This window comes from Pongo pygmaeus, chromosome 9, assembly GCF_028885625.2.
Source record: "Pongo pygmaeus isolate AG05252 chromosome 9, NHGRI_mPonPyg2-v2.0_pri, whole genome shotgun sequence".
NCBI classification, from domain to species: Eukaryota; Metazoa; Chordata; class Mammalia; order Primates; family Hominidae; genus Pongo; species Pongo pygmaeus.
Genome location: NC_072382.2, coordinates 4,169,558 through 4,196,538, shown reverse-complemented (window position 1 = coordinate 4,196,538; position 26,981 = coordinate 4,169,558). Strand labels below are relative to the sequence as shown.

The following is a 26,981-nucleotide window of genomic DNA, read 5'->3' as shown; positions in this document are numbered from 1 at the left end:
CCTAACACCCTCCAATGCCTCCACTGCAAGTGCGAGAAGACCCAACTCCTTTCATGAAGCACGAGGTCTTTCTCTGACATTACTGCCTCTACTCTCTCCTAGGCCATGACTATTCCTGCAGTGTTGAATCTTTTCATCACCCCAGTGCTTCTGCACTTGCTGAACCTTCTCTTGAGGGGTGATTCCTCCTCAATCTTTGTGTTTCAACTCGAAAGTCACTTCTTCAGGGAGACACTCCCTCCCTGGCATCCCTACATAAAGCTGGCATGACCCAACCTCCCAGGACTCTGGCAGCACTCGTCTGCTTCACAGCATTAACTACAAAGTGAGATCCTCTGCTTCATTTGTTAACTTTATTGTGTACCTTTACTAATTAGACTGTAATCTACTTGAAGTCAAAGAATGTGCTTGTCTTGTTTATCTCTATATCCTCAGCTCCCAGAATAGTCAGGTCTTGATAAATATTAATTAAACAGATGGACAGACGAATGCAGTGGTTGGGTGGATGGATGATGTATGAGTGGATGGGTGGATGGATGGGTGAGTGGACAGATGAATGGGTGGATGGATGGATGAAGAGATATGTATGGATGGAAGGATTCACACATGAATGGATGAAAGGAGAGATGGATGTGTGGGTAGATGGACAGGTGGACAGGTGACTGGGTGGATAGATGAATAGGTGGATGGATGAGTGATAGAAAGATAAATGGCTGAGTGGATGGCGGGAAGGATGATGTATAAATGGAGTCTGTTCAGCCTAAAGTGAGACCCTGAGTTCTCCCCCATCCCACCAGGTAGACTTCTCCTGGGTATCCCATGATGAGGCTGGGGATTTGGTTAAAGAGGAGTGGGAACTTAAGATTCCCATTCCCTGAGTGGAGACATGTTTTTAAAAATGACATTGAAATATCTGTAAAGTCCTAAGTAGAAATGGCCCTTAGGGCCTCTGCTGTTTGACCTTAATTAATGTGGCCATTTCTAGATCCTTCTCTCACTGTTTTCTGGGTGAGTGGAGGGGAATCCCAGGGAGGGAATTGGCTGGAACAGCTGAATATGTTCCCTAATGAACTGGTGTGTTTTCACATTCGGCTCTCCAGCTCTGAGACTCTGAGAAGTTTTTGACATAAGAGGAGGTGGGAAGGGGAGAAACCTCCTGACTGATTCAGAAAATGTCTCCATTGAGTCTCACTTCCCATGGCATTTTCTCTCATTACACTTGCATCGGCAGTGGGGTGGCCTCAGCCCTGTGCCGTCTGCCCAGATTGTGACCCCACAGCCTACTGTGGATAATTGGCCCACGGGGCTGGCACCGCACCCAGGTTTCTGCTGCTCATTAGTCTACTTGCAACATGAATGCCGACAAGGGTTTGCGAGCTACAGGCTGTTCTGCACCCATGCCCTGGCGACCATGGCCTCCAGATGCTCCTCCTGCTCCACTGGAGAAGTTGGCAGTCAGCCTCTCACTCCACACCCACTCCAGAGTTATGCCATTCCAGGGTCACAGGGGTGCACAAGACCTACTCGTCTCTGTCCACAAGCTCCCATGCTGCCTGCCCTCCTTCCATGCCGCCTGCTGTCCTTCCACACTGCCTGCACTGCCCACCCTCCACCTGTGCTTCCCACCCTCTGTCAGCACTGCCTGTCCCCCTGTCTACCCTGCCATGCTAACAGGTTCACAGTCTGGCCGAGGCCGGTTCTGCTGGTCCTGAGCAGGGTGGCCGCCCTCAGGCTAACCCTGCACCTGTTATGAACCAGCTCAGACGGTCAGGGATTAACAAAGGTAATACCATCATCCTGAATACATCAGGATTCCACTCATCTGAGGTTCCTAGAGTCATCAAATTCATAGAGACAGAAAGTAGACAGGTGGGGGCCAGAGTCTGAGGGAGGTGGATCGGGGAGTTTGTGTTAATGCAGACAGAATTCCAACTTTGCAAGATGAAAGACCTCTGGAGCTGGACAGAGGTGTTGGTTGCACAACACAGTGAAAGTCTTAATACCACTAGACTAGTGATTCACTTAAAAATGGTCAGATAAGGAAAGTTTATATTATGTGTATTTTACCACAATAAGAAAAAATGGGGGGCGGGGAAAGAATGAAGTACTGGTGTGTGTCACTGTGTGGATGCACTTTGAAAACATGATGCAGAGTGGAAGAAGCCAGACACAAAAGACCACGTAGTGGCTGATTCCATCTATGTGCATCTCTCCCAACAATGCTTTGGGAGGTGCTGACTCTGTTACCACAAGTAACACTGGCCCTCTTCCTCATCGGTTTCCCTCAACCCAGGCTGGCTTTGGGCAGTACCATCCTCACTGCGGGAGGGCAGGGCCTGAATGCCAGGGCTCTACTGCCCACAGATCAGGCCGCATACTCAGGCTCAGATGCTCATTAACTTGGCCTTCCTTTCCCTCCATCTGTGTCCCTCTAGCAGGTGGAATGTAACACCTCCAGGTCGCTGGGAGGCTCAGCTATGAATAGGGCTGTGCTCCATGCAGGGTGGGTGGCACACGGGAGGAGTGGACAAGCAGTGCTGTTGTGACTCTTGTTTCTTTCGATGAAACACAGGGTCACACGAGGCCCACAGCTTGTCTGATCCCTCACCATGGGAGTGCTGGAGCTGACTCCTAACTCTGGTCAAGGCTGAAGCTTTTCACCATTTGCTTAGAAGCTACCAGTTGACCCCAGTGTGGTCTGCATGTTCCTCCTCTCTGAGGTGAGGTCCTAGGACCTGGCAGAGCAGGTGTTCAGTACACATGTAAAACAAAAGTCCTTGTCTGGACACCAAAACAGGGATGCAGAGTTGGTGGGGATCTTGGAGGTCATCCAGTCCAATCTTCTGTGACATTCTGTCAAGAGAATCCCCAGCCCTGCTTGGCTCCTTCCAGTATGGGGAGTTCACTACCTCCTGAGGCAGCCTGAACAGCCACAATAGTTCTGCAAGTCTTCTCTTGGCTGAACTCCAGCCCATGTCCCTGGTGCTTTCTGGCCCTGCTGTTAGCCATGTGTCACACCTTTGCTACAAGACCCCAGCCAGCTTGGCCCACAGATGTCTCTCTTCCCAGGCAGGTCCTTCTTCTGCTCCTCTGTGGGGAGCCTCAGGCACTATGGACCATTGTGCAGACTCTGCTTGCTATCACAGATCCTATCACAGTGTGATAGGCCCACTGACTGTGACCACCTGCCCAGGGTCCACTTCCGCAGGCAGCCTTCTTCTGCTGCTGCAGAAACAATTCATCTGGCTCAAATAAAGGCTCATCAGGAGAAGCTGGGGTCAGCCCCTGACCTGCCTTTAGGGCTGTGTTTGTGGCCAGGCCATGGATCACACCTGGGCTTCAAGGTCAAAAACTGGGCGAGTGTAGCAAGACCCGGAAAGTCTGTGACATACCCTGGAGGGGTCCCAGCTCCTCTCCTGGCCATGACATTCCTTTTACAGCACACCTCATTTACGAGAGAAGCGGTTGGGACAGCTCAGCATTATAACTGAGTCCAATGAGCAATTCTGCTCCTAAGTGCACACACATACTTGCATGCAAATATCAACAGCAATCAATACCATTCACAACAGCCAAAAGGTGGAAACAACCTGTGCTCACTGACCAACGAAGGGATGAGCAAAATGTGGTCCGTCCATACAATGAAACATTATTCAACCCTAAAAAAAGGAAGAAAATCCAGACACGCTACAACACGAATGAACCTTGAAGACATTACGCTCAGTGAAAGAAGCCAGTCACAGAAAGATGAATACTTCGGGATTCCACTCATCTGAGGTTCCTAGAGTCATAACATTCATAGAGACAGAAAGTAGACAGGTTGGGAGCTGGAGTCTGAGGGAGGTAGAGTGGGGAGTTTGCATTAATGCAGACAGAGTTCCAACTTTGCAGGACAAAAGAGCTCTGGAGCTGGATGGTGGTGTTGGCTACACAACACTGTGAATGTTCTTAATACCACTAAACTACTGATTCACTAACAAATGGCCGGAATAGGAAACTTCATATTACATGTATTTTACCACAATAAGAAAAAATTGGGGGCGGGGAAGGAATGAAGTACTGGTGGGTGCCACCACGTGGATAGACTTTGAAAACATGATGCAGCGTGGAAGAGGCCAGACATGAAAGATCACGTAGCGGCTGATTCCATCTACGCGCAGCACCGAGGCAGGCAGAGCCCAGAGACAGAAGCAGGTGGGTGGGTGCGAGGGGCAATGGGAGTGGGAGTGACTGCTAATGGGTGACAAAATATTTTGGAAGCAGATAGTGGTGATGGTTGCCCAATATCGTAAACGTACTAACTGCCATCTTATTGTACACTTCAAAATGGTAAGTTTTAGGTTACGTACATTTTACCTCAATCAAAACAGACAAACAAAAACAAATCAATCAGCTAACCCAGGTTGGATCCCTCCACAGGCAGGTATAAGAGTCGAGTGTAGGGGTCTGGGCTGCTCATCACAGATATCCTGGAGGTCGGGGAAGAACCCAGGGTAGGGCTTCCGGACCCTCCCACCTCTGGAGGAGATGGGTGGGGTCAGCTTCTGAGAAGGTGCTCCTCAGCCAGCAGGGCCGGACGCAGGACCCTCACATCCCCGGGGCCTGCACCTGTACCTCCTCTACCTCACACGCTGGCCCTTGTTGAGCTTCAACATCCAGGAAGAACCCTCTATCTGAGGCTCCCCACATGGAGGGGCCTTTCCCCACACTTGGGGCCAGCAGGACACCCCCCAGCCTCAACCTCCCCACAGAGACCCAAGGACGTCCCCACAGCTGGTGCCACACAGGTGTGGTTTCTGCAGAAAAATCCAACCATGTGCCTGTGCCAGTCACATTGTCAAAGACGCAGGGCTCTTTCTACACATCAGACGAACTCAAACCTGCTGTGCCTAGAAGATCTGGCTACCTGGTGGCTTGCCTGCCTCCTTCCTTCACAGCCATTCCACCTAAGCAGAAGTGGCAGGAATGGATGAGAACCTGAGGACCACAGAGGAGGCAGAAACCCAGACCTGAGGCATCCGAAATACTCCCCCGGGGGATGCCGCTGCCCCAATACTGCCTCAAGGCTCCTGTGGCTCACTGCCATCATCCTTGACATTTGCGTGCTTTCGCAAAAACAATGCTGCCCAGCCCCCTCCCTGTGGCCACCACACAGGTGTGCTCTGGCTGGACACAAACCAAAGGTGGCACCAAGTACACCTCTCAGGCAGGGGCTCCAGGAGACGATGGCTTCTATAGTCCTAGCCCGGTAACACACAGAGGGAGGCAGACACGAGGGGCCTGAAAGCTGCATGCAAGGTGGTCCAGCGCATTTGCAGCACAGATAAGCAGCTTTGACCAGAGGGTCCTGGAAAAGAAAGCAGCGCGTCTTACCTGGAAGTGTCGAAGCTGTCATAGGAGCCCACGGTGTAGTGCCTGAAAAGCTTCTTGCTGCGGTCAGCGCGGGTTTCTGTACAGACAGGGAAGAGAAACACCATTCAGAAAAGTCATGATCCCCGAATGCTGAACCCACAGCACACGAGGCTGGTGGGCCCTCTCACCTACTCCCCAAAATGTGAGATGCACTGTCCTGGGGAAGAGTCTGGAGGAAAATGAGGCCTGGTTCTGGGGCCCAACTTTGTGAAATTTGGGGAATGCATGTGCACCCCAGTGCTGGCTACTGAAGAGTCAGGAGCACCACTCCCTAAGGGAGGCAGAGTCCCATGGGCCTCAGCTCACAGAGGAGGCAGGAGGAAGCAGCCTGCAAAGATGAGAGGGCCAGGCCAGCTCAGGCCGCAACAGGGCAGCCCACTTGGCTCACGGAATCCACTAGAACAGCATTCTGCCATGGTGCTGCTGAGCCTTCCAGCAAAACTGAAAACCTGCAGACAACTGCCGTTTGGGAAAGAAAGAACATTTATTGTCATTTTCCTGATTATAGTTCCTTTCTCCTAAAAAAAAAAAAAAAGCACCAAACCCACATGATTAACATTTCTAATTAAGTCCTCTGCTTGCTCCCCTTACTCAGCAGATTGAGACATAAATTTCATGGGAAATGATATGAGCGATGTAATTAGATTTAATGGATAGCTCAGTGCTGGAGGGAGAAACACACACACACACACAACAAAAAGGCATAAAACATAGCAGCTCACGAGTTCCTGTTTACTTTCCTCCCAAATGGGATTTCCTGCACGATCTCCTACCTAAGCCCTGCAAAACATTCAAAGAAATTATGCAACTGACTTCAGGAAAATGGCCCAAAGTTTAGTTTAAACTCTGTAAACAACCTTCTCTGTTGTTAGCCTCCTCCATCCCAAATTCTGAGGCGAAAGCATTTTTTTCCACTCAAACCCCAAAATGCACATTTGCGGTTCAAAAGTAAATAAGGGAATTGAGAAAGGTCTCCACACCTTTCATGTGCCCAGAGGCAGCCAGCTGTTCACCAAAAGCACATGTTCCAAGAACCCTTTCCCTTTTCCAGCAGTGTGGTGTTGCCCTTGAGGGCAGGAAAGGAGGCAGGTGTTGAGCCCAGGACTACATTTCCCAGCCTCCCTTGCACCCAGATGTGGACACATGACTAGTTCTCACCACTGAGATGTGAGCACAAGCAGGGTGGGAAGGGTCCCTTCCAAGCTTAGGCTTTTTAGAAGCCAGTGTGCTCTCCCGACTCTCTCTTCCTGCTTCTGCCGGCTCAACGCTCAGGCCTCTGAGACCCTGGGGTCAACAGCTGGGTCTCTGTGCCCTGGACTCTTATGTAAGCAAGAGTTGCATTTCTACCACATTAGGCTGCAGCCTTGGATTAATTTGACACAGCGGCTAACGCTGCGTTAGCAGTGCCCTACCTGTGCAGGGCGGATGGGTCCTCCACATGGAAGCTCCCAGCTGTCTCCACCCCTTCCACACTGCTCCCCACAAACCCCTGAGGCTCGTACAAAACACAACAGGACTCCGCAAACAGCCACATCATCACCATCTCCATCATCATCACTGACACATATTGAACACTTACTGTGTACCAGGCCCTGCAATGAAGTGTCGCCTGAGTATTCAATAGTTTAACTGCCATGACCACCCAGGGAGTGGGGCAAACTCCACTCCGCAAGCCCCTCCAGTGCAGCCAGGGGCACCCTCTGCCCTCCACTCCATTGAATGCCACTCCTCAAAGCCTTGCTCAGGGCCGTGGGAGCCCTCCTTGTACAACCAAAAAGATGCATTGCACGATTAACAGATAAAAACACAGTATACACCATCAGATTGGTCAGAGTGCACAAGGCCCTCACCAAGCCAGCACTGGTCCAGCCAAGCTGCACACACCTCCCCTTTGCTTGGCATCTGCAACAAATATGCCCAGGTGCAGGAGGACACCTGTGCCCCCCTCCTCCCTGGCATCCAGCATCTTGCACAGGTCCAATTCCAATCATCATTTATGAAGTCCGCCTGGTAGCCAGGCCTGTGCCTCGCCTACAGGGATTAGAAGAATTCAGCAGGGCAGGGCCTCAGAATCCTGGGGATGGGGCGAAGGAGGAGACCCAGGGTGCTGAGCCTCCACAGGTTGGATGAGGGGCCCAGCACGTGGGTAGCTGTGAGGTGGGAGCACATGGTCAGGCAATCCCTGTGACATTTATGTTGGGCCATGCATGTGCAGGGACTTTCCCTAGGGTTAAACAGAGTAGCTCACAATGCCAATGAAGGGCCACAGGGACCGGCTGTTAATTGCTATTATTACTCTTAATTGCCTTTGCTCCTTACACCCTCATGTGGCAGCTCTGTGCTGGTTGTCTAGGGAACTGCTGGGCGCTGCCAGCTGATTGGTGCAGGATCCTGGCTGAGATCGGAGGCCGGGGCCAGAAGCAGAGAGGAGTGTGTAGTGGAATGTGTGCGTGTGCGTGTGTGTGTGCGTGTGTGTGTGTGTGTGTTTACCAGAAAAAAAGACTATTTCATAAACGAACCATTTCTAGGCTAGGTAAGGTAGCCAGTGTGTCCCAGACTGGAGTTTCATGGGCCAACAAAGCTTTAAACGAAGAGAAGAAGGGTGTAGACTAACATAACATTCACCAAGTTTTATATTTGGCTCAGTAAGGATATTAAGAACAGTAAATCCCCCTCTGCTATCAAAATTGTAAGAAAAAGGAATCTTTTTTTTTTTTTTTTGAGATGGAGTCTCACTCTGTCATCCAGGCTGGAGTGCAGTAGCGCGATCTCGGCTCACTGTAAGCTCTGCCTTCTGGGTCACGCCATTCTCATGCCTCAGCCTCCCGAGTAGCTAGGACTACAGGTGCGTGCCACCACGCCCAGCTAATTTTTATATATTTTTTTTTCGTAGAGATGGGGTTTCACCGTGTTAGCCAGGATGGTCTCAATCTCCTGACCTCGTGATCCACCTGCCTTGGCCTCCCAAAGCGCTGGGATTACAGGTGTGAGCCACTGCACCCGGCCAGGAAAAGGAGCCTTTAAAAGGACATTATCTCTGACTGCTTCATGCAGGAATCCCACTGCACAGGCCTTCCCAGTCTCCTGGTTCCCAGAAACAGTTATACTTGGGCTCTGGGATATGGCCCTAAGGGACAGGAAAGGCATCCTAAGAGACAAGATCATTATCACCATCACCACTCCCATCATCATCACCACCACCATCCATCATCACCACCATCATCACCACCACCATCACCACCATCATCACCACCATCACCATAATTACTGCCATCATCTCCACCACCATCACCACCATCATCACCACCATCACCATAATTACTGCCATCATCACCACCATCATCATCACCACTATCATCATCATCAGCATCATCATTACCATCATCATCACCACCACCACCACCTTCTTCACCATCATTACCAACATCATCACCACCATCATCATCACCATCTTCTTCAACATCATCACCACCATCACATCATCACCAACATCTTCTTCACCATCATCACCAACATCATCACCATCATAATTACTGCCATCACCACCACCATCATCACCACTATCATTATCATTACCACCACCAGCGCATTCTTCACTATCATCACCAACACCATCACCACCACCATCTTCTTCACCATCATCACCATCATCACCAACACCATCACCACCACCATCTTCTTCACCATCATCACCATCATCACCAACACCATCACCACCATCACCACCACCACCATTACCACCATCACAATCACCATCATCACCATAATCACCAACACGATCACCACCATCACCATCATCATCACCACCACCACCACCACCATCATCACCATCATCATTACCACCATCTTCTTCACCATCACCATCATCATCATCACCACCACCATCATAACTATCATCACCACTAATCATCATCATGACCCCCATCACCATCATCAGCACCACCATCCTCTTCTTCACCAGCATCATCACTAGCGTCATCACCACCATCATCAACCACTATGACCACCACAATCATCTTCTTCACCATCATCATCATTGCCATTATCACTGTAATCGTTATCATCATCACTGCAGCAGAAGACATATTTATATACTGTCAAGTGTGGAATGCTCTGCTAAATTATCTCATTTCATTAAAAGTAAGTCTTTACCCTTATTTGGTACTCACACAATATCCCAAAGTAAGCAGATTTCTTGTCCCTGGTTTACAGAAGTAGCAGAGTGCAATGATAAGGGATGTGGGCTCTGAGGCCAGGCTGGCTCGATTCAGAACCCAGCTCTGCCACTTACTGGCTGCAAGTCCTCATTATTTCATCTTTAAAAGGATGATGATATTAACAGTCCCTCCTTAAAGGGGAAGGATTGAGGAATCAATACATGTAAGGCACTAGAACGGTGCATGGCATGTTGAAAGTGCTATGTAATGTTAACTAATGCTGTCGTGGTCATACATTAGATTAGAAACCTCTGCCTCCCAAGGTGGCCTCTCAAGGTCACGGAGTCCGTGAGCAGCAGTGTGGGCCTCTGACCCCAGATTTGTGCCTCCACAATCAGTGCTGACAGCAACCAATGGCCGTAGTTGGTGATCCACTCACCAGGGGCCACACGTATTCTAGGTGTGTGTGCTTCACCTGTCTGAGCTCAGTAACGTTGCTGTGTCTGGTTTATGGGTGAGGAGGGGGAGGTTCAGAGAGCTTGAGTGAGTCACCCAGCCAGGAAGTGGCAGAGCCCATTGTGGTGCAGCCTCTGGGGGTAGTACCCATATGGGGCTCCCAGGAGATGGCATCTCATGAGCGACCCGTGTAAATCCAGGTGGCCTTCTTAACTCTGCCACGTCCTGTGGAGGTGCCCTCAGCAGCCTCGGTTTCTAACCTGGAAAAAGTGGGGTGGGCTAGATGGCCCTTGGGACCCTGCCCCCAGTGTTACAGTGCACACCTCATGGCACGTCCAGGCTCGGCCCCCTAGGACTTGCTGTGTGCTGCGCCGAGAGGCAGGAGCTGCGGGGCTTCCCCTTCCCAAGGCTCCCTGGATCTCACTGGTGAAAACATGGGTCACAAATAAAACACCCTGAGGCAGACGAGGGGAGGAGCAGGAGGTCAGGGGCCACACCAGCCTCCCTGTGCACCAGTGACAACAAAGGATGCTGGCTGTTCCCTGCTGCTGAGAGGTCGGCTTCCCAGGTGCTGGGGCCCGAGGTCAATTCTGCCTCAGAGCTGACCACACCTTCGGCCGCGCATGCACCTGCTCACCTGGCTGGCCACATCCTCCCTGTCTTCTGTGGGACCAGCCCTTTCTCAGCTCCAGCCATGTGGTCAGGTGAGGCCACCCTGCCCCCTCCCCACCCGACTGCCTAGCCTTGGGCTCCTGCAGTTGCCATGGGAGCCCAGCTGGAATGTCCCTTTGATCCCAGTGAGTGATGGGCTCAGGGGAGGGGCCTGGGACCACAGTGTGGACAATGCCGCCCTACTCCTGCTGCTGGGGTTCCCACGCCTCAGGCCACAGAGGGAGGCCAGCCTCCTGAGGCGGATACCCACGTGCAGGATGGCACAGGGCTCAGGAGGAAGGAGGGCAGGAACAGAGACAGAGAGACCCAGAGAGATGGGCGACTGCCCTAGAGACACAGCTGGAAACCCTGGACACAGCCATGCCCGGCTTCTTACTTGTACAAACTAAATGCGTATCCTTGGTGGTACAAAAAAACTTGGCTTTCTGTTGTTTACAATGGAAAGAACTAGGAATGATGCAGTAATGCATTTAATAGTTGTGCTGCTGCACCGCGTGGCTAAGAAACTGCCGTGGCCACATAGCTTCCCTGGGGACACAGCCACTTCCCTTCACCATGGGAAGGTCCTGGTGAGGCTGACCCTCAGGAGGCCAAGGAGCCCACCCGGTACACAGGGGTGCACATGTGGGTGTGGTCTAGGGATCCTGCTGGACTCTCCTGAGCCCTGTCATTAGCAGTAAGTGACCCAAGGCCCACTCAAGGACAGGTGGCTTTTTCCTGAGATGTTCTGTAGTCTGACTGCTGAGGAAGGTGATCTTGGCTTCCTTTTAGAGATGCGATGGAAGGACACAGGCTATGGCCACCATTCAAAGCACAGGGAGGGAGTGAGTCCAGCAATGAAGCCAGCTCACAGCGGAAGGCAGAACCACGTTCAAGGTCTGGGGCAGGGAGAGATGGACACAAAAGACCTTGATGCTAGGAGTCCCCAGATTGTGGCTCGTGGTGGTCACTGAGGCTACTAATCAAATACTTCTGGCTTTCCACCAGGGGGCACGTGGTCAGACACTACTTCTTAGCTCTCCTGTGGTTGAGTAGGCCCTTGAAATTAATTTTGGCCAGTGAATTTTGAGAGGAAGTGAATTCTGTTATTTCCTGGCTGGAGGTTTTAATTCCAAATGCAAGACCCCACCCACAACCATTGTCTTTTTGTCCTTGTGCATGGCCACCAAAACATTTGAGAAGCTGGTGGTTCAATTATTCTCGTCCTCAAGTCACCCCCTGTTGATGTATGATGGGCACAAGGTGTGAATGAGAAAGAAACTTTTGTTGTTCTAAACCACAGAGATTGGGGAATTTTTTATTTTTTATTTTTTAAGGCTAGTCAGGTGAAGCAGTGGGAATGGAGAAGGAACCAACAAAATCTGTAACTGGTTGTGATCAATGAGTTGTAAACACTGCTGCACTCAGAGCAGCCAAGGGGAATGCTTGTTACTGCAGCTTCATGTAGGGCAAGCTGACTGATACACACCTCCATGGCCCTCTTAGTCCTGTGGGCCAGTACATCCTAGGCAGAGATGGGTCTCTGCCACCAGCAACCAAAATTGTCCTAGCAAGTATAGGAGGGAAGACCAGACAAAATCAAGGTAAAGGCTGAGTCTGGCCTCCTTTGAGAGAATGGCTGTACTTTCTAGGAGAAAAGGAAAAAACCACCTACTAGACAATGGAAATAGATCTCATTAAGCATGGCCGGAACACAGCATAGCAGCATGCACTTTATGTGTCTAAGAGTAGACCCCTCTGCCTGTGATAAAGAAGCCAGAGAAGCCAACCATCCAAGACGGAAGTATTGACTTGTCAGCTTCCTTAACCATGGAGAAACTTCTTGACGTCAAAACCAAGTTTCCAACCAGGCCTTCCTCCCGGTCAGCACTGGGATCAGTGCATCATATAGCAGGGGCTCAGCAATGTTTGTCGTGCTCCACATACATGGAGGCCAGCGGTTACTACCACTCTAGTCTGAACCACCATGATCTTGCACCTGGACTGTTGCAGTAGCCTCCTGCCTCCTTGCTTCCATGCTTGCCCTTCCCTTTACTGATACACATTCTACAGAGACAACAGAATGAGCTTTTAAAAAATGTAAATCAGGTGATTTTCAACTCTGCTGCTTAACGTTTTCCAACAGCTTCCCAATGCAACTAGAGTCATGTTCAAGCTGCCTTCTATGGCACAAGCCAGACACCAGGTGGCCCTGCCTGCTCCCTGGCTCATCTCCCACCGCTCTCCCCTCCTCAGTCCCCCCAGCCATGTTAGCCTCCTCTTTGTCTCTTGAACAGGTTGAGCTCATTCACGCCTCAGGGCCTTTGTGCGTGCTTAACTCTGCCTGGAACATTCCTTCCCCAGCTCACATTTCACTGCAGTGCTAGCTCTCCAGATCCTACAACACAGCCTGGTACATAGTGGGCACTCAGTAACTCTGGAGAAAGTGAGCGAATGGGTCAAAGCCACGAGCCCTTGGACCCTTTGCTCCTGTTCCACTTTGGCCACATTATCTCCTTGGGTCTGAATGGGGCAAGTTGGAGATACAGGAAGCTGGATGATTACAGCTCCTGTTGGGGACTGACGAGGCAGGGGACACAGCCCTGGCTGGGGCGGTGGCTGGCTGTGACCTCCTCACTTTGCCTTTCTGGGCCTTCCCCTTCTCAGCTGTGAAGTGGGCCGGTGGGACTAAACAGCTCCTTAAGCTCTTGAACTTGTCAACTCGACACATCCCTCTGGGTGTAAGGCGACTCACCCCATGTCCCGGGAGAGGGCCATCGGTCCAGGCACCTCACACATGCAGCATTTGAGCATGTAGGGCCTGAAAGCTGTTTTCTGAATATGGCCTAGAAAAATCTACACTGAAAGGGGGGGGAAAAAAGGCCAAACCTAGAAATCCCATTTCATATACCTTTTGGGACTCATGAGAGGCAGTGACAGATTGCATGACAAGCTTCAGACTGTCAGCATTTAAAATAGCCCGTTAAGCAGAGCCGCTGGAAAAAGGATGCTATACAGCTTGGCAAGGAAGCCAAGATGGGGCATCCGGGGAGATTCCAAAGGCCTCTGATCCTGGGCTCTGACTGTTTCTGGAAAAGGAAATAAGAGGATTTTTCTCAAAGAAATTTACTAAGACACTGAAAGGCCAAAAGCTAATCTTTAAGGATGGGTTGGGAGGAGGTGGGCTATGGAACTAAGAGACACAAGGTGGGGCAGGTGTGGTGGCTCACGCCTGTAATCCTAGCACTTTGGGAGGCTGAGATGGGTGGATCACCTGAGGTCAGGAGTTCAAGACCAGCCTGGCCGACATGGCAAAAACCCATCTCTACTAAAAATACAAAATTTAGCTGGGTATGGTGGTAGGCACCTGTAATCTCAGCTACTTGGGAGGCTGAGGCAGGAGAATGGCCTGAACCCGGGAGGTGGAAGTTGCAGTGAGCCGAGATTGCACCATTGCACTTCAGCCTGGGCGACTGAGTGAAAACTCCATCTCAAAAAAAAGAGAGAGAGAGAGATAGAAGGTGAGAGGTGAGGACAGGGTCCTGCGAGCATGCTGACCTCTACACTCCAGCCACATTCCATGGGCAGTGGTCCCCTCTGTTCATGAGACACACGTGGACAGACAGAGGCAGGAAGGATACACAACAGTCCATCTTTAGACAAGACAAGCTCGAGCTTAAATCTCTCGCTAGTTACACAACCCCAGGCAGCAAACCACCTCCCTCCAAGCCTCAGTTTTCTCAACTGCCCTGGGCCAAGAGCAGAGTTTACAGGGCTGCGGTGAGGACAAGACGAATGCATACTTCTAAATAAATCCTTTCCCCAGCATCCGGCCTGGGGAATCCGTCGAGTCACGTTGGCTACTGTCGTCTGTCCAGGAATCCAGCTTCGACGTTCTGGTCTACAAGTCTCTCTGAAAACATCCCCCTGCCCTTTGCAGACAGGAAGCCCTGCTCCCTGACCACCTCTGTACCACCTCACCCCATGCCCTGGTTACAGAGGGCTGGGCCGTGAGATGGCACCTGTGTCAAGCCAGGCCAATCATGAGAACCTCCCCTGGGAATCTGGGAATCTGGAGTACATGTGGACAGTCTGCTCCCGGTATGCACTGAGGACATCACAGCTGGGGCGATGAGGCTGTCACCACACAGCACCAGTGGAGGGACGCATGTGCTTCCAGGGCTTCAGGAGGCAGGGCCGTGCCTTCTGCCCTCAACGACCAGGAAAAGCCCTGGCGTCCTTAGACCAAGGTCCATTTCTTCATGCAACCCAGCTCAGGCAAGCTTTGTATTTCTTGCACCCAGAAGAGTGCCATCTTTCAGTCTGTCTGTCAAGCTGGGTGGAACCTGTTGTTACCCAAGACGTCACCTCGGGTCCTGGCTCGGTGGCCCATTTCTCCTGATGGACTGCCCTGGACACTGCAGGGCTTTGGACACCCTTGCCTCCAATCTCTAAACACTGGGATTCACCATGACAACCAAGTAACGTCCCCTCCACGTTTCCAATCAGTCCCCGCACTCCCCCACCATGAGAGCCACAGGCCGCAGACATTTCTGGGTTACTTTTTGTCAAAGGGCAGTGACAATGACCAGACAGAGGGCACTGAACAGGCAGGGGTCAGATGTCTCCTGTGTCCATGACAAAGACAGTGAGGCCCCGAGGTTTGGCCAAGGACCTTAAGGCTGACTTCAAATGACCACAGAGCACTTCCGGGTCAGGCGGCCTTGGATCGTCCGCCTTGGCTGGGAGCCGCTCCTCCAAGCCCTTTGAGGGGTCCCAGATGATAATATACTGAGCTTTTCCATTCTTTTCCCCAAGTGCTATGTCCCAAATTTACTTTTGTAAATCGACAACAAGCACAGATGCTACGGGAGAGTGGGAAGATGATGCCACGCGTCCTGAAGAGGGGACTGAAAGGCCTTCTGATGTGTAGACCGCCTGCTGACCTCCAGGGCAGGTTTTAAAACACACAAGAAGGGCAGGGCGTGGTGGCTCACACCTATAGTCCCAGCACTCTGGGAGGCCAAGGCGGGTGGATGGCTTGAGGCTAGGAGTTCAAGACCAGCCTGACCAACATGGCAAAACCCCATCTCTACAAAAAATACACAAAGTAGCTGGGCATGGTGGCATGTGCCTATAGTCCCAGTTACTTGGGAGGCTGAGGTGGGAGGATCACTTGAGCCTGGGAGTTTGAGGCTACAGTGAGCTGAGATCACATCACTGCACCACAGCCTGGGTGGCAGAGTGAGAACCTGTCTCAAAACAAAACAAAACAAAACATACTAAGAATTCTGAGGTATGTGAATTCCGAACAGGACAGTTCAGAAGGTGACTGCAGAGAGCTGAGTCACATCAGCTAAAGCCCTGAACACACATGAACATGGGCCCAGGAGCCTGGGCAGGTTATTTTACTGTGTCCTCTGCCACATGGCAGGACCTTAGCTAATGGTGGCTATTGCCGAGGCTCCTGCTGGGAATAGGGAGCAGGGGAGCACCCTGAAGGCTGAGGTCAGGTCTGACCTGGCTGAGGAAGGAGGAGGAAGTCTCAGCAGAGATGGGGAAATGTCATATGTTAGCTATAGCTCGACAGAGCCCACTCTGTCAGCCATCCTAACATCCCACGGGTAAATGCTCAGGACAAGCCCTAGAAAAATTCTGTAGGATGCCCATTTCACAGATGCGGACACTGAGGCAGAGCATATTTAAGGGAAGGCTTAGCGCACACACTCAGTGTTGGGCCGATGGAGCATGTGGCCGTGGCAGAGACAGCTGGCAAAGGTACGCAAGTATCGTGAGATTTGGGGTTGGGGAAGAGACTTGGGGGAACCCTGGTGAGCGAGTCCACGTGACGGCTGAGCACAGAGGCCGGGGAGAGAGGAGAGAAAAGCAGCCAGCTGCAGGCCTCAGGTCACCAGTGGGGCGGGTGGGCTCCCAGGGCCCAGGGTAGGAAGTCCTCGGAGCTGAGTCTATGCTTTCAGGGATGGAGGGGGACGGGTGGTGAGAACGGTTCCTGCAGAGAAGTAAAGGAGGATGGATACTGAGATTCCCTGGTCGCTGGACTTGAAATTCAGAGGCCAGGAAAGGGTGGGGCAGCTGAAGAGGTTTTCTAGGTGCTCTCCCGGATCAAAAACAACCACCACCACCTTTGCACTGAAAACCCCTGTTCTGAGATGAACGCGATTTTACGGCTGCCGACCGCCTCCTCAGTGGCCGTGGGAAGGCAGGGCCTTGACCCCTACTGGCTCTCCCCACACCTGGGGGCTGTGCCGTCCCCCCAGGTGGGCCTGGCTCCCTCTTCACAACGCCCTAAGAGCTGCCGCACGACAAGTGACCAGGCCCTGAAGTCAAGGGCAAGCAAACACCGCACACAACCTTTGACCTGCGGAGAGGACTGTAGGAGACTGTGTCCCACTGTCCCCTCTCGGCCATGGAATGGGGCAGAAGGGAAGCTTAAAATCCAAGGAGGGCTGCGGACACCCTGCCGAATGCGGACTGTGCCGGAGCACATGAGGCCGGTGAGGGAGGCAGAACTGACTATACCCCCTCGACCTTCGCCCCCTGGCATCACCCCCACGGTAATGTCAGGGTTGATGGCGAAAAGGGGATTATCAGGTGGGACCGAACTAATCTCATCATCTCATGAGCCCTTTGAAAGCAAGCACTTTTCTCTGGCGGGTGGCAGAAGGGGAAGTTGGAGAGACTAGAAGAGTTGGGGAGGCCAGTGACTCCCCACAGACTCAGGGAGCCAAATCCTGTCCACAACCTGAATGTGCCCAGAGGCAGACCCCTCCCCAGCCTGCAGCCAAGAGCCCAGGACTCAGACCCCTCCACCAGAGCCCTGTGAGAGCCTGGGCAGAGAACCCAGTCCAGCTGCCTGACTTTGGACTCACAGAGCCTCACGGTGGGGGGTGTGAGCAGACACGCCTGTGGTCACGGGTTCCGCAGCACAGAAAACGGAGGGTACTGGGGCTGCAGGGTCCTTCACAGATTTTTTTTTTTTCTTTTCCTGGAGATTTATCTGCGATCTCACCCAAGATAGAGATTGAAAAAGAGAGAGAGAGGGAGGGAGAGAGAGGCATGTGGGTGAAAGGAAGTCCCAGAACATCTTCTCTTTTTCCCTCCCTTGAAATCCGTCATCCTCTCTGAACTCTCATTCTTGACTCTTTACCCCAAAGAGGCAAAAATCACAGCAGTGGGCTCTGGGGCGGGGTGGGGTCCCCAGGACTTCCGTGTCATCCTGGTCGTGATTGCTGAGCTCCTGCAACGTGCAGCCTTGAGTCCGATCTGGCCACACCGGCCCTGCGCGGCGGCATCCTTCCTGCCGTTCAGAGGGCTCAGGGTCACCCGGGTGGCAACGTGGCTGCGCTGTCCAGCTCCGAATCCCCCCAGCGCTGCACCGAATGCCTCCCTCCCACGCAGCCTCCTGCTGTCTCCGCGGGTTTTAAATCAGACGCCGCTCAGGCTGTGCCCAGGCTGCTGAGCCAAATGTGGGATTAGAACCACAAAGAGGGAAGAAATTACTGATGGGGATGAAAGACCGAAATAACTTTTCTTTTTTAAAACCAAAGATGCTGATGGGCTCCTTGCAAGGCAGAGGAACACACAGGCAGGAGTGCCGCCGGCAGGAATGCTAGGAGTGCGCGGAGCTTGGAGCCAGCGTGCCCTCCCGGCCTCCAGGCCCAGGACTCCACTCCCGGAGCGCAGTCTCTGCTCTGGCAAGCTGTTGGGTACGGGACCCACCGTGAGGGGGACAGAAGGGCGGGGACCCCGGCTCTCAGAGCTACTCAACCGAGAGGCACAGAGCTTTGATTTGAAAAGCAACACGTATCACAAAAATGCCGCCAACTGGCTCGGCTCACTCGTTCCTTCGCTCAATCAGCTGCAGATCATTTATCAAGCACCTTCTGGGCTCCCGGGACTGACCTCGCAGGGGAGGGGAAGAGAAAATAAGGACCCTGTGCAGAATGCCCAGGCACACGTCACAGCACACGGACCTCATGGGGACGGTGGCCTGGGCTCCAGCGGCTGCGGCATAGACGACCAGGCTCAGTGGCCTCAAACAACACAAACATCTCCCCTTACACAGCTGCAGGCTGGAAGTCTGACCAGGTCTCTGGGCTGAAGTTAGGGCGTTCGCGGGGCTTCCTTCCTGCTGGAGGCTCCTGGGGTGTGGGGGATCCACTTGCTTCCCCAACCCGGCTTCCAGAGGCCGCGGTGCTCCTTGGATCTCCGCCACTGCCTCCACCTTCAAAGCCGGCAAAGGCGGGACAAGTCCTTCCCCCCCACCGCATTGCATCCCTCTGACTCTCAGCTCTATGCCTCCTTTCTCACATTTAAGGACCCTTGGGGTCACACTGAACCCACCCAGATAACCCTCAGCTGACAGCAACCTGAGTTCCCTCTCCGACCTCCACTCCACGTGACCATGAGGCTGATGTATTCAGAGCTTCTGGACATTAGGATGTGAACATCTCTGGCGGCCGCTATTGTGCCCGCCATAAACACAAAGAGACCATTCCTGTCGGACAGCACAGCTGGGCAGGCTGTGCTCAGAAAACTGTTTACCTCCCCATCAGCAACAGAGCTCAGAACTTTCAATAGGACAGAAACTATGAGGGTGGCAGAGAAGCGGCTTCCAGGAAATGCACTTCCCTGATCCCAGATACAAACAACACTCAGTTCCAATTCGGATTCTGCCACTTATGGTGAGCCCTAGGGCGGGGCCCACTTCCTGGAGACTCCTCCTGCAATGGGTGGGCGTGGCCCTCACTCAGACTGAGCTGCCAGCACGATGGTTCCTCGCTCGGCTAAAAGCACCCAGCTCTGCACCATCAGCCCTTTTCCTGGTTTGCACCACATGCTCGGGGGGGCCACGCTCCCCTTCCTGAAATCACACTGGTTTCCAGTAGTGGAAGCTGCCTATCTGCTGGAATTCAGCACCAACAAGCACCCGAGTCCATAGTTCCACTTGTTCCCAGCTCCCTGGAGGATCGTGGTTCCTCCCGTGTGTGCACACATGCGTGGCGTGTGTCATCCGCCCTGCTCCTCCTCTTTGCCCAACACTGGGAAGAACAGCCTTGTGTCACACGCCTGGGTAAGACCCCAGCAGCGAGGTGCAGGGGGAAGTTTGCCAAAAGAACCACTTGCTTTGAATTCCCTTAACATGGGCATGGGTGTGTGTGCGGGCAGGGGAGGCACCAGCCCTGTCGGGCACGTGCCAATGAGTCCCCAGCACTCTGACACCACACAAGGGCCAGATCTATGGACTCCAAATCCAGGGGCCAAGGAAGCAGGTGCCGGCATGCTGGGCTGTGTTTCCATCCTCCAATAAACAGAAATCACTTCGGAGAGCCAGCTCCGTCTGCTCCTGGCACGGTTGGTTTTTCTTAGTCATCTCAGGAAATTGTTGGTTGTACTGCAAGATGACTGAAGCACCTTAAGAAGAACATGGGTTGCAGTACTGACTTGCCACTTTATGAAGCAGTCTTTTTGCCAAGTGTAGCTGTGTCCGCTTTCACAGAACCCCCGTAGCAGCAGGGCTTGGGCGTGGAGCAGCCAAGGCCCATATAGCGGTGGCTTCATGTACAGAGCTGAGGGGGAGACTCACGAGGTGGCTGAGGGCGCCCAGCAAGGCTGTGGCTCAGCTGCATGTTCCACTGATGATGGGAAGGCCAGGGTGAGGTGTCAGCCTCCAAGAGTCTGAGGAAGAGAATGGGAGGGAGATGCCTCCAGGCAGCAGAGCTGTCACAGTGCTGGGTGTCTGTCACAGCGCCGGGTGTCCGTCACAGCGCCGGGTGTCTGTCACAGTGCTGGGTGTCCATTGCTGCCACCATGTGATCTTGATCTGTCCTTTTCCACCATTCGTCATGCCTCGCCGTGTGCCACACGCACCGTTTAAGTGTAAAATACACTCTCTTCTGAATGCTCCCAGCAACACTACAAGACAAGTGCTAGCAGCATTGGCCTCTGCTGTACAGGTGAAGAAGCTCAGGTGCACACCAGCAATCTGTGCCAGTGTCCAAGCTCTGGGCACTGCCTTGTGGCGGTGCTAAGCGCCTTCTTCCTTCCAACAAACTGCTTTGGCTCACTCAACAGCTATTTGCAAGCAGCAGCTCCTCCCTCTACCCCAGGGGCCAGGAAGCTCAGCGCTTCTCCCAGCCTCCCTCCAGGAGTGCCTAGGTCCTGGCCAATGAGACAGGAGCAGGCGCCTGCCAGGAGGGGCTTCCTTTCCCCAAACCAAACCTCCCCAGAGCCTGCAGCTTTTCAGCCCTTCCTTCTTCCCTGTCTGGAATGTGGAAGTGGCTCTACAGCCATACTGCCCCCAGAGCATGCTGAGGACACGGAGGAGAAGGAGAAAAAGAGCCACATGCCCAGATCACCGTGGAGCAGCTATGCCCACCTGGCCCCTGCAGCCTGGCCCCTGACTTCTGTTGGGTGAGACGAGTAAAGCCCTGTGTGTTTAGGCAACGGTTTCTGTTTCTCCCAGCCAGGCAGGGTCCTAACTGCAAGGCCATGCCTTATCTTGTTTAGCCACAAACAGCCCCATGAGACAGGCACTGTCATTATAATAATCACTTATCAGATGTGGAAATTGAGGCACGGGAAGGTTAAATGGTGTTCTCCTATAACACAATCAGCAAGTGATGGAGCTGGTGATTAATTAATATCTTAATATTTCTGCAGTATTGCACACAGAGACTCCATGAGACGACTCGACCCAGAAGAAAATCAGGTGTGATCTGATCATTTCCAAGGTCACCTGGCTGCTGAACATCAGAGCTGGGATCCAAACCCAGGTCCTCCTGGCTCTGTGAGTCAAGGTCACCCCACGGCATCTGGCTGCATCCTCCCTACCACATTTTTCTTCCTTCCTTTTTTTTTTCTTTTGCAAAAGATTGGTTTTACCTGTAGCATTTCTGTCTTATAAGAGACAGAATCTTGCTCTGTTGCCCAGGCTGGAGTACAGCAGTGCAATCATAGCTCACTGCAGCCTTGAACTTCTGGGCTCAAGCAATCCTCCTGCCTCAGTCTCCCGAGTAGCTGAGACTATAGGTGTGTACCACCACACTTTTTTTTTTTTTTTTTTACTTTCTGTAGAGATGAGGTCTCAGTATGTTGCCCAGGCTGGTCTTGAACTCCTGGCCTCAAGCAATCCCCCCACCTCAGCCTCCCAAAGCACTGGGATTACAGGCATGACGCACCACACCCAGCCCCACCTATAACATTTTTGAAAGGATAAATCTTAGAGGTGAGTGGTGCCCTGTAGATAATATTTTTTACAATGCTACACTTGAGAATTATCTGGGAATGTGGGAAAAACCTGGAATCCTAGGTTCTTGGAGGAAGGACCCTCATTGGAGAATGGGACGGGCTGTGCCCAGGGCCACCCAGCCCGGAAGGGAAGATGCTCAGCTCTGCCCTGCTGCCCTCCGGCCACTGGGCTCCTTCGCCTGCTTTGTAAGCTCGGTGGACGCCTCCCGCCCCGGGCACCCGGTGCCCATGGGGAGGGCAGTGTGGACTTCTCTTTTGCCCACACTAACACTTCTTGCAGCTCTCGGGCCAAGCCAGGCTGGAGACACCATCGGAGGGGAGGCTACACTCAGTCTCTGGTGATGTTTCCCAATTACCACCCTCCCAAATTGGCTGGACAAATAATTAAAGCTGTTGGCTGTCACGGAGTTGGTTTCTACTCTATAGTAATTAGAATGTTTAAAAAAAATCAGCCCAGGAGCTCAGTGGAAGCATGTATACCAATACATCGAGCCAAACTCACAGTTGAAATGGAAATTAGAGTAAATGGATGAATCTGTGCCTGATTTGCATTTGCTGATGAGCTCGGCTGGGAGTGTCCATGCCGAAGCAGGCTCTGTTTCCAGAATGGCTCTCTCTCCTCTATCTGTCCAGACGGATGCCTGGCGAACGTGGCCCACATGCTCCTGGACCCGGCAGCCCAGGGCTGGAGTCGCCAGTGGGGAGGAGGGGTGGGGTATTGTGGCCAGACTCCAAAAGACTTGTCCACGGCTGAGCTAATCCGGCCTGGGCCCAGAGGGGAGCAGAGCCTGCCTCTGGCTGAGGACAGGGCGTCTGGAGGGGCCTCACTCTGTGTACCCGTGCCCCCCATGCCTGCCCCTCCAACACCCACTGCCTAACCCCAAAACTGTCTTAGGGCCCTGCCCCCCATGCCTGCCCCTCCAACACCCACTGCCTAACCCCAAAACTGTCTTAGGGCCCTGCTCCCCATGCCTGCCCCTCCAACACCCACTGCCTAACCCCATGGAACATCCTGTCTTAGGGTCCTCTTTGTGGTCGGCCTCTTTCCCTGGCCAATCAGAGCACCTCGGAGAAGGCTGATGATAATCAGAGCCACCATTCTCAGAACAAACACCCCAAGCATCTCCTGGCACGAGGTGCTCAACGCTGCTCCCGGCCAGGCCTCGTTACCCCCAAGAGAGGGCCCAGGAGGGGGCCATGTCCAAGGGCACGCAGCAGAGCCTGGATTTAAATCTAGGAATGGGTGGGGGCGGGAGGATTCTTTTTAGCTTTATAATCTTTTTTAAGGATGCCGGCAGCTGAGGCTTCGGAAATAGGACATCTAGAAAAAAGACCTGTTGAGCTCAAGGAAACCGCCCTGATCGTGTGGGAAGACAGCTGCTTCTTTATTGCTCGGGTTTCGGTGCTAGGACCTTGGCCAACCGGAGTTCTTGGTCAAGGGGACCCATCTCCATCAGGGTGCCTTCTTGGGGAGGATGAGGTGGGTCCCACTGGTGCTAACAAAGACCACCCGCCCTCCGCCCCCGGTTGTGACCTTAACAAGCCAGGGCCAGATGCTCAGGGCTCATTCCCCGCCACTCACCAACACAGGGCACCCCCAAAAGATTCTACACGTCGCTGACAAAACCCAGAGTTGCCAGGCAGGTGAAGACCATCAGGGAGACTGGGCGGGGGTCGCCGTAGTCTCACACGGATCTCTTCAACCGCAAAGCAACATCTGGGAGGGAGGCTCCTCGGTGGCAGGCACCTCACATCTCACTGGACCGGGTCCCGGAGACCCCCACCCTCCCCACTGGACCCCTCCCAGGCTGGCCGCTCCTGCTGTCCTCGGCCTTTGTGGGCAAGAAGGAGCAGTTGGTGAGAAGCTACTGGAGAAGTTGATATAAACCATTATGCAGCCTGCAAAGGCACAGGGTGTTTCTCCCTCTCCACCGTTACCACGCGGAAGGAGCACACCGTCCACTTGGTTAAAACAACAACGGAAATCCACCCAGCCATGCTGTCTTTGGAGAAAGGCAGGCTGCACTCGGAAGCAGGCACGCTGCCCCAGGCCAGCCTTGCGGGGACTTTCAATACAGTTTGTCGGGCTAGGAAAGAACATGCCAGAAATGAACAATCCACGTCTGTAGCCACAGCACCTCATCATGCAACCGACCTCCCTCTGAGGTTAACCACAGTGCTTACTAGGAAGAGATGTACGAGTTTGTCTTAAAAACCCACCGGCCATTCAAAGGGACCCTTGAGACTATAAACAGGACCCCTGGGATTCTGGCTGCAACTGAGAAGCCTGTTTCCTCCCAGATGATCTGAGGCTATCTTTATTTCCATTCTAAATCAGAAGCAGGCGAAAGCCGTGATGGAAACAATAGCTTTGGGGCGCCCAGCAAGCAGGACACAGTCCCCCTAAAACACACCAAGTGCAAAGCCATCGCCACCCTGTCTCACCGAGCGCCGGCAGGACTGCCCGAGTCCCACAGTCCTCCCGTCCCCGTGGCTCTCGTAAAGAACAAAGGCTCCGCACACCAGCCCACAGCGTACCTCCAAAATGAACTTTCTTCTTGAACCGTGAATTCTCGGCCATCCTTTCTAACCTGGGTGTGACCATCTCACTCGGACCACTGCTCCTCGGGGTCTCCGCGGAGACCGAGTCCGTGGGGCGGCCTCATCTACTACTGCCTGTTAATTCAACATGAAAAAAAAAGTTGCAGCCCTCTGGGGGCAGAATTGAAGAAGAAAAGAAAAAAAAAATCAGATGAAGAAGAAAGATGGCTCCGGGAATGTTTCATCCATGAGGAAGTTCACAAATTTGACTTCTGGGGACTGAACATCCAAATCAGCTGAAAATTCGCTTCTTTGACACAAGTTGTAAGCCCCAGACTGGAGCCGCGTCCTTCCACTTCCCACTGTACCAGGGACTTTTTTTTTTCCCCTAGTGCCGGTTTCCATGGCAATGCATCAGTCACTAGTCTAAATAAGTACGGGTGAAGGACGCCTGAAAAACCAGTGCAATTACGCATGCCATTAGCAGGGAGAGGCAGTGATTCAACCCGGCTATTAGGACGGGCCGGAGGTGTCACTCAGAGGCGGCGGCTGTCCTCGTCCCCAGTAATTGCTTTCTCATTTTGCAAGGCTTGGTGTTTCCTCGGTCTTGGCCGTTCAGAGCCCTGCTTTCTGTGAAGGGGGCAGCCGGGCAGCCAAGCCCGTTTTGGCTACACAGACGCCCTGAGTCAACGCTGGAGGGAAGGAACTGCGCCTCGGTGGAGGTGGCCCTGGCCCAAGGCGTGCACTGTACCTTCCTCTGGGCAGTGGGTCCTTAGCGGGGCTTGGGGCATCAGGAGGCAAGTAGGGATTTAGGGAAAAATCCATGGACATGCTGCAGATTCCATCTGCAGGGTCATGGCCAGCAGTCCACCCTGTATCAGGGTCAGGGCACAGGGCTGGGGGCTGAGCCTCCTTCCAAATACCTGCAAGGATTTCTCGGTTTTCAAACACTTCCCAATCGGTACGCCCCGTGAGAAGGGGAATGTCACAGCAGGGCAGGGAGGGAGTGCTCCTCCCTTTCTGATAGAGCTCATTCCCTTTTTTTTTTGAATTGCTGGCCTGAATGTCCGTCATGGCCTGGGAGAGAAGCCCTCACCTTCCTGAGCTGCAGGCTTTCAGTGGGTTAGAAAATGGATTGGAAGGGGTTGGGGATACTCCGTGGATGTCCTTCATCCCCCTGGAGAGGCAGAGTGTGTGGCAGGGAGGCAGCCTGGACTGAATCCCACTTTGCCGGTCACTGGCGCTATGAGCTTGGGCTCGTTTCCAGTTATCTTGATTTGTCAGCTGGGAATAATCACGAATTATCCATAAGATGGAAATCAGGGTCATGAGAATACAATGAATTAAAGAAGGGTGCCTGGCATACAGTAGGCACGCAAGGAAGATCAGCTTTGTTCCTGTTCTTACGTTCACTGCCCATGTGAAGAGCACGTCAGGTGCCGTTACCTGCATGCTCGCCGTGGCGCAGTGAACGCTGCCTGGGGTTCCGGATAGTGTGCGGTGTAACTCACTCCTTTGATTCCCGTTAGCCCACCCACGTTGGGTTCAAAGATGAGAAGAGTGGACCTGGAGAAGGTTAGCGACTGGCTCAAAGTCACACAGCCAGGTAAGGGTGAACTTGGGGCTGGAACCCAGCGCTGTGCCCACCCACTATCCATGCCTGCTGCCCCAGCACTCCTGGGGACATGGATGTCATGGTGCTGTGTGCATGGGCACGCAGCCGGTTGCTGGGGATGAGGATGGAGCTGGGCTTCACTCTCATGGGTGGCCTGGAAGATGCTCAACCTAACCCTAATCCTGCCTGCACGCAGCATGGTGGAGGGGTGCGCAACCCCGATCTATGTGGGATCCTAGTTTCTGCAGCCCTTTCCTTCTGCCCGTGGTCTGATGTGATCTATGGGCAAATCGGAGGGTCATAAAAATAGCCCTGCCTGGCACGCCAGGGGCCCAGGGGGCTGCTGCTGCTCGCTGGGATTTCAGTGGGAGGAAGAAGGTGCGGAGACAGGAGGTAAAAATAGCAAGGGTTTCCACAACAGCCCCGCGCTCCCCTGCTCCAGCATTTGACACAGCAGCACACGAGATCCTCTCGTCCCACTGCGCTGGAATCTTAAAGGTTCCTGTCCTTGGAGACACCCTATCTTGCCAGGAAAATGAGGAGCTTGCCGCTGCACACAGCACAGGCTCCACCTTCCCTGAAGTCCTTAAATCCCCCACATCAGGCTGACTAGGAAGGCCAGAAGTGGGTGAGGGCTGAGCTTCGAAGCAAAAGGGTTGGTCCCTTCCCAGTGGGTGACCCCAGGCAGGTTCCTCAACCTCTCTGAGATTCAGCTTCTGCATCAAGAATAAGCAGGCAGACAAGAACAGCTCCTGCTGGAAGGCAGAGCCAGAACCATCGGACTGCTGGAACCAGCTCCACGCGGGCAGGGTCCATGTTGCCCCTGGACGCAGCTGCAACCCCAGGGCCTGGTAGCTGGGAGATGCCCATAAACACCG

At 53.1% G+C, this 26,981-nt stretch overlaps 1 protein-coding gene across 2 annotated transcripts in view; it reads right to left on the bottom strand.

The window, feature by feature from the left end:
- The window catches only part of SHANK2 (SH3 and multiple ankyrin repeat domains 2), a 669,064-nt gene that overhangs the window by 229,471 nt on the left and 412,612 nt on the right, over positions 1 to 26,981 (bottom strand). For both annotated transcript variants that reach the window (XM_063670714.1, XM_054438629.2), the window contains one exon: positions 5,374 to 5,449. In XM_063670714.1, coding sequence (XP_063526784.1) covers positions 5,374 to 5,449 — 76 coding nt within the window. The remainder of the gene's footprint in view (positions 1 to 5,373; positions 5,450 to 26,981) is intronic.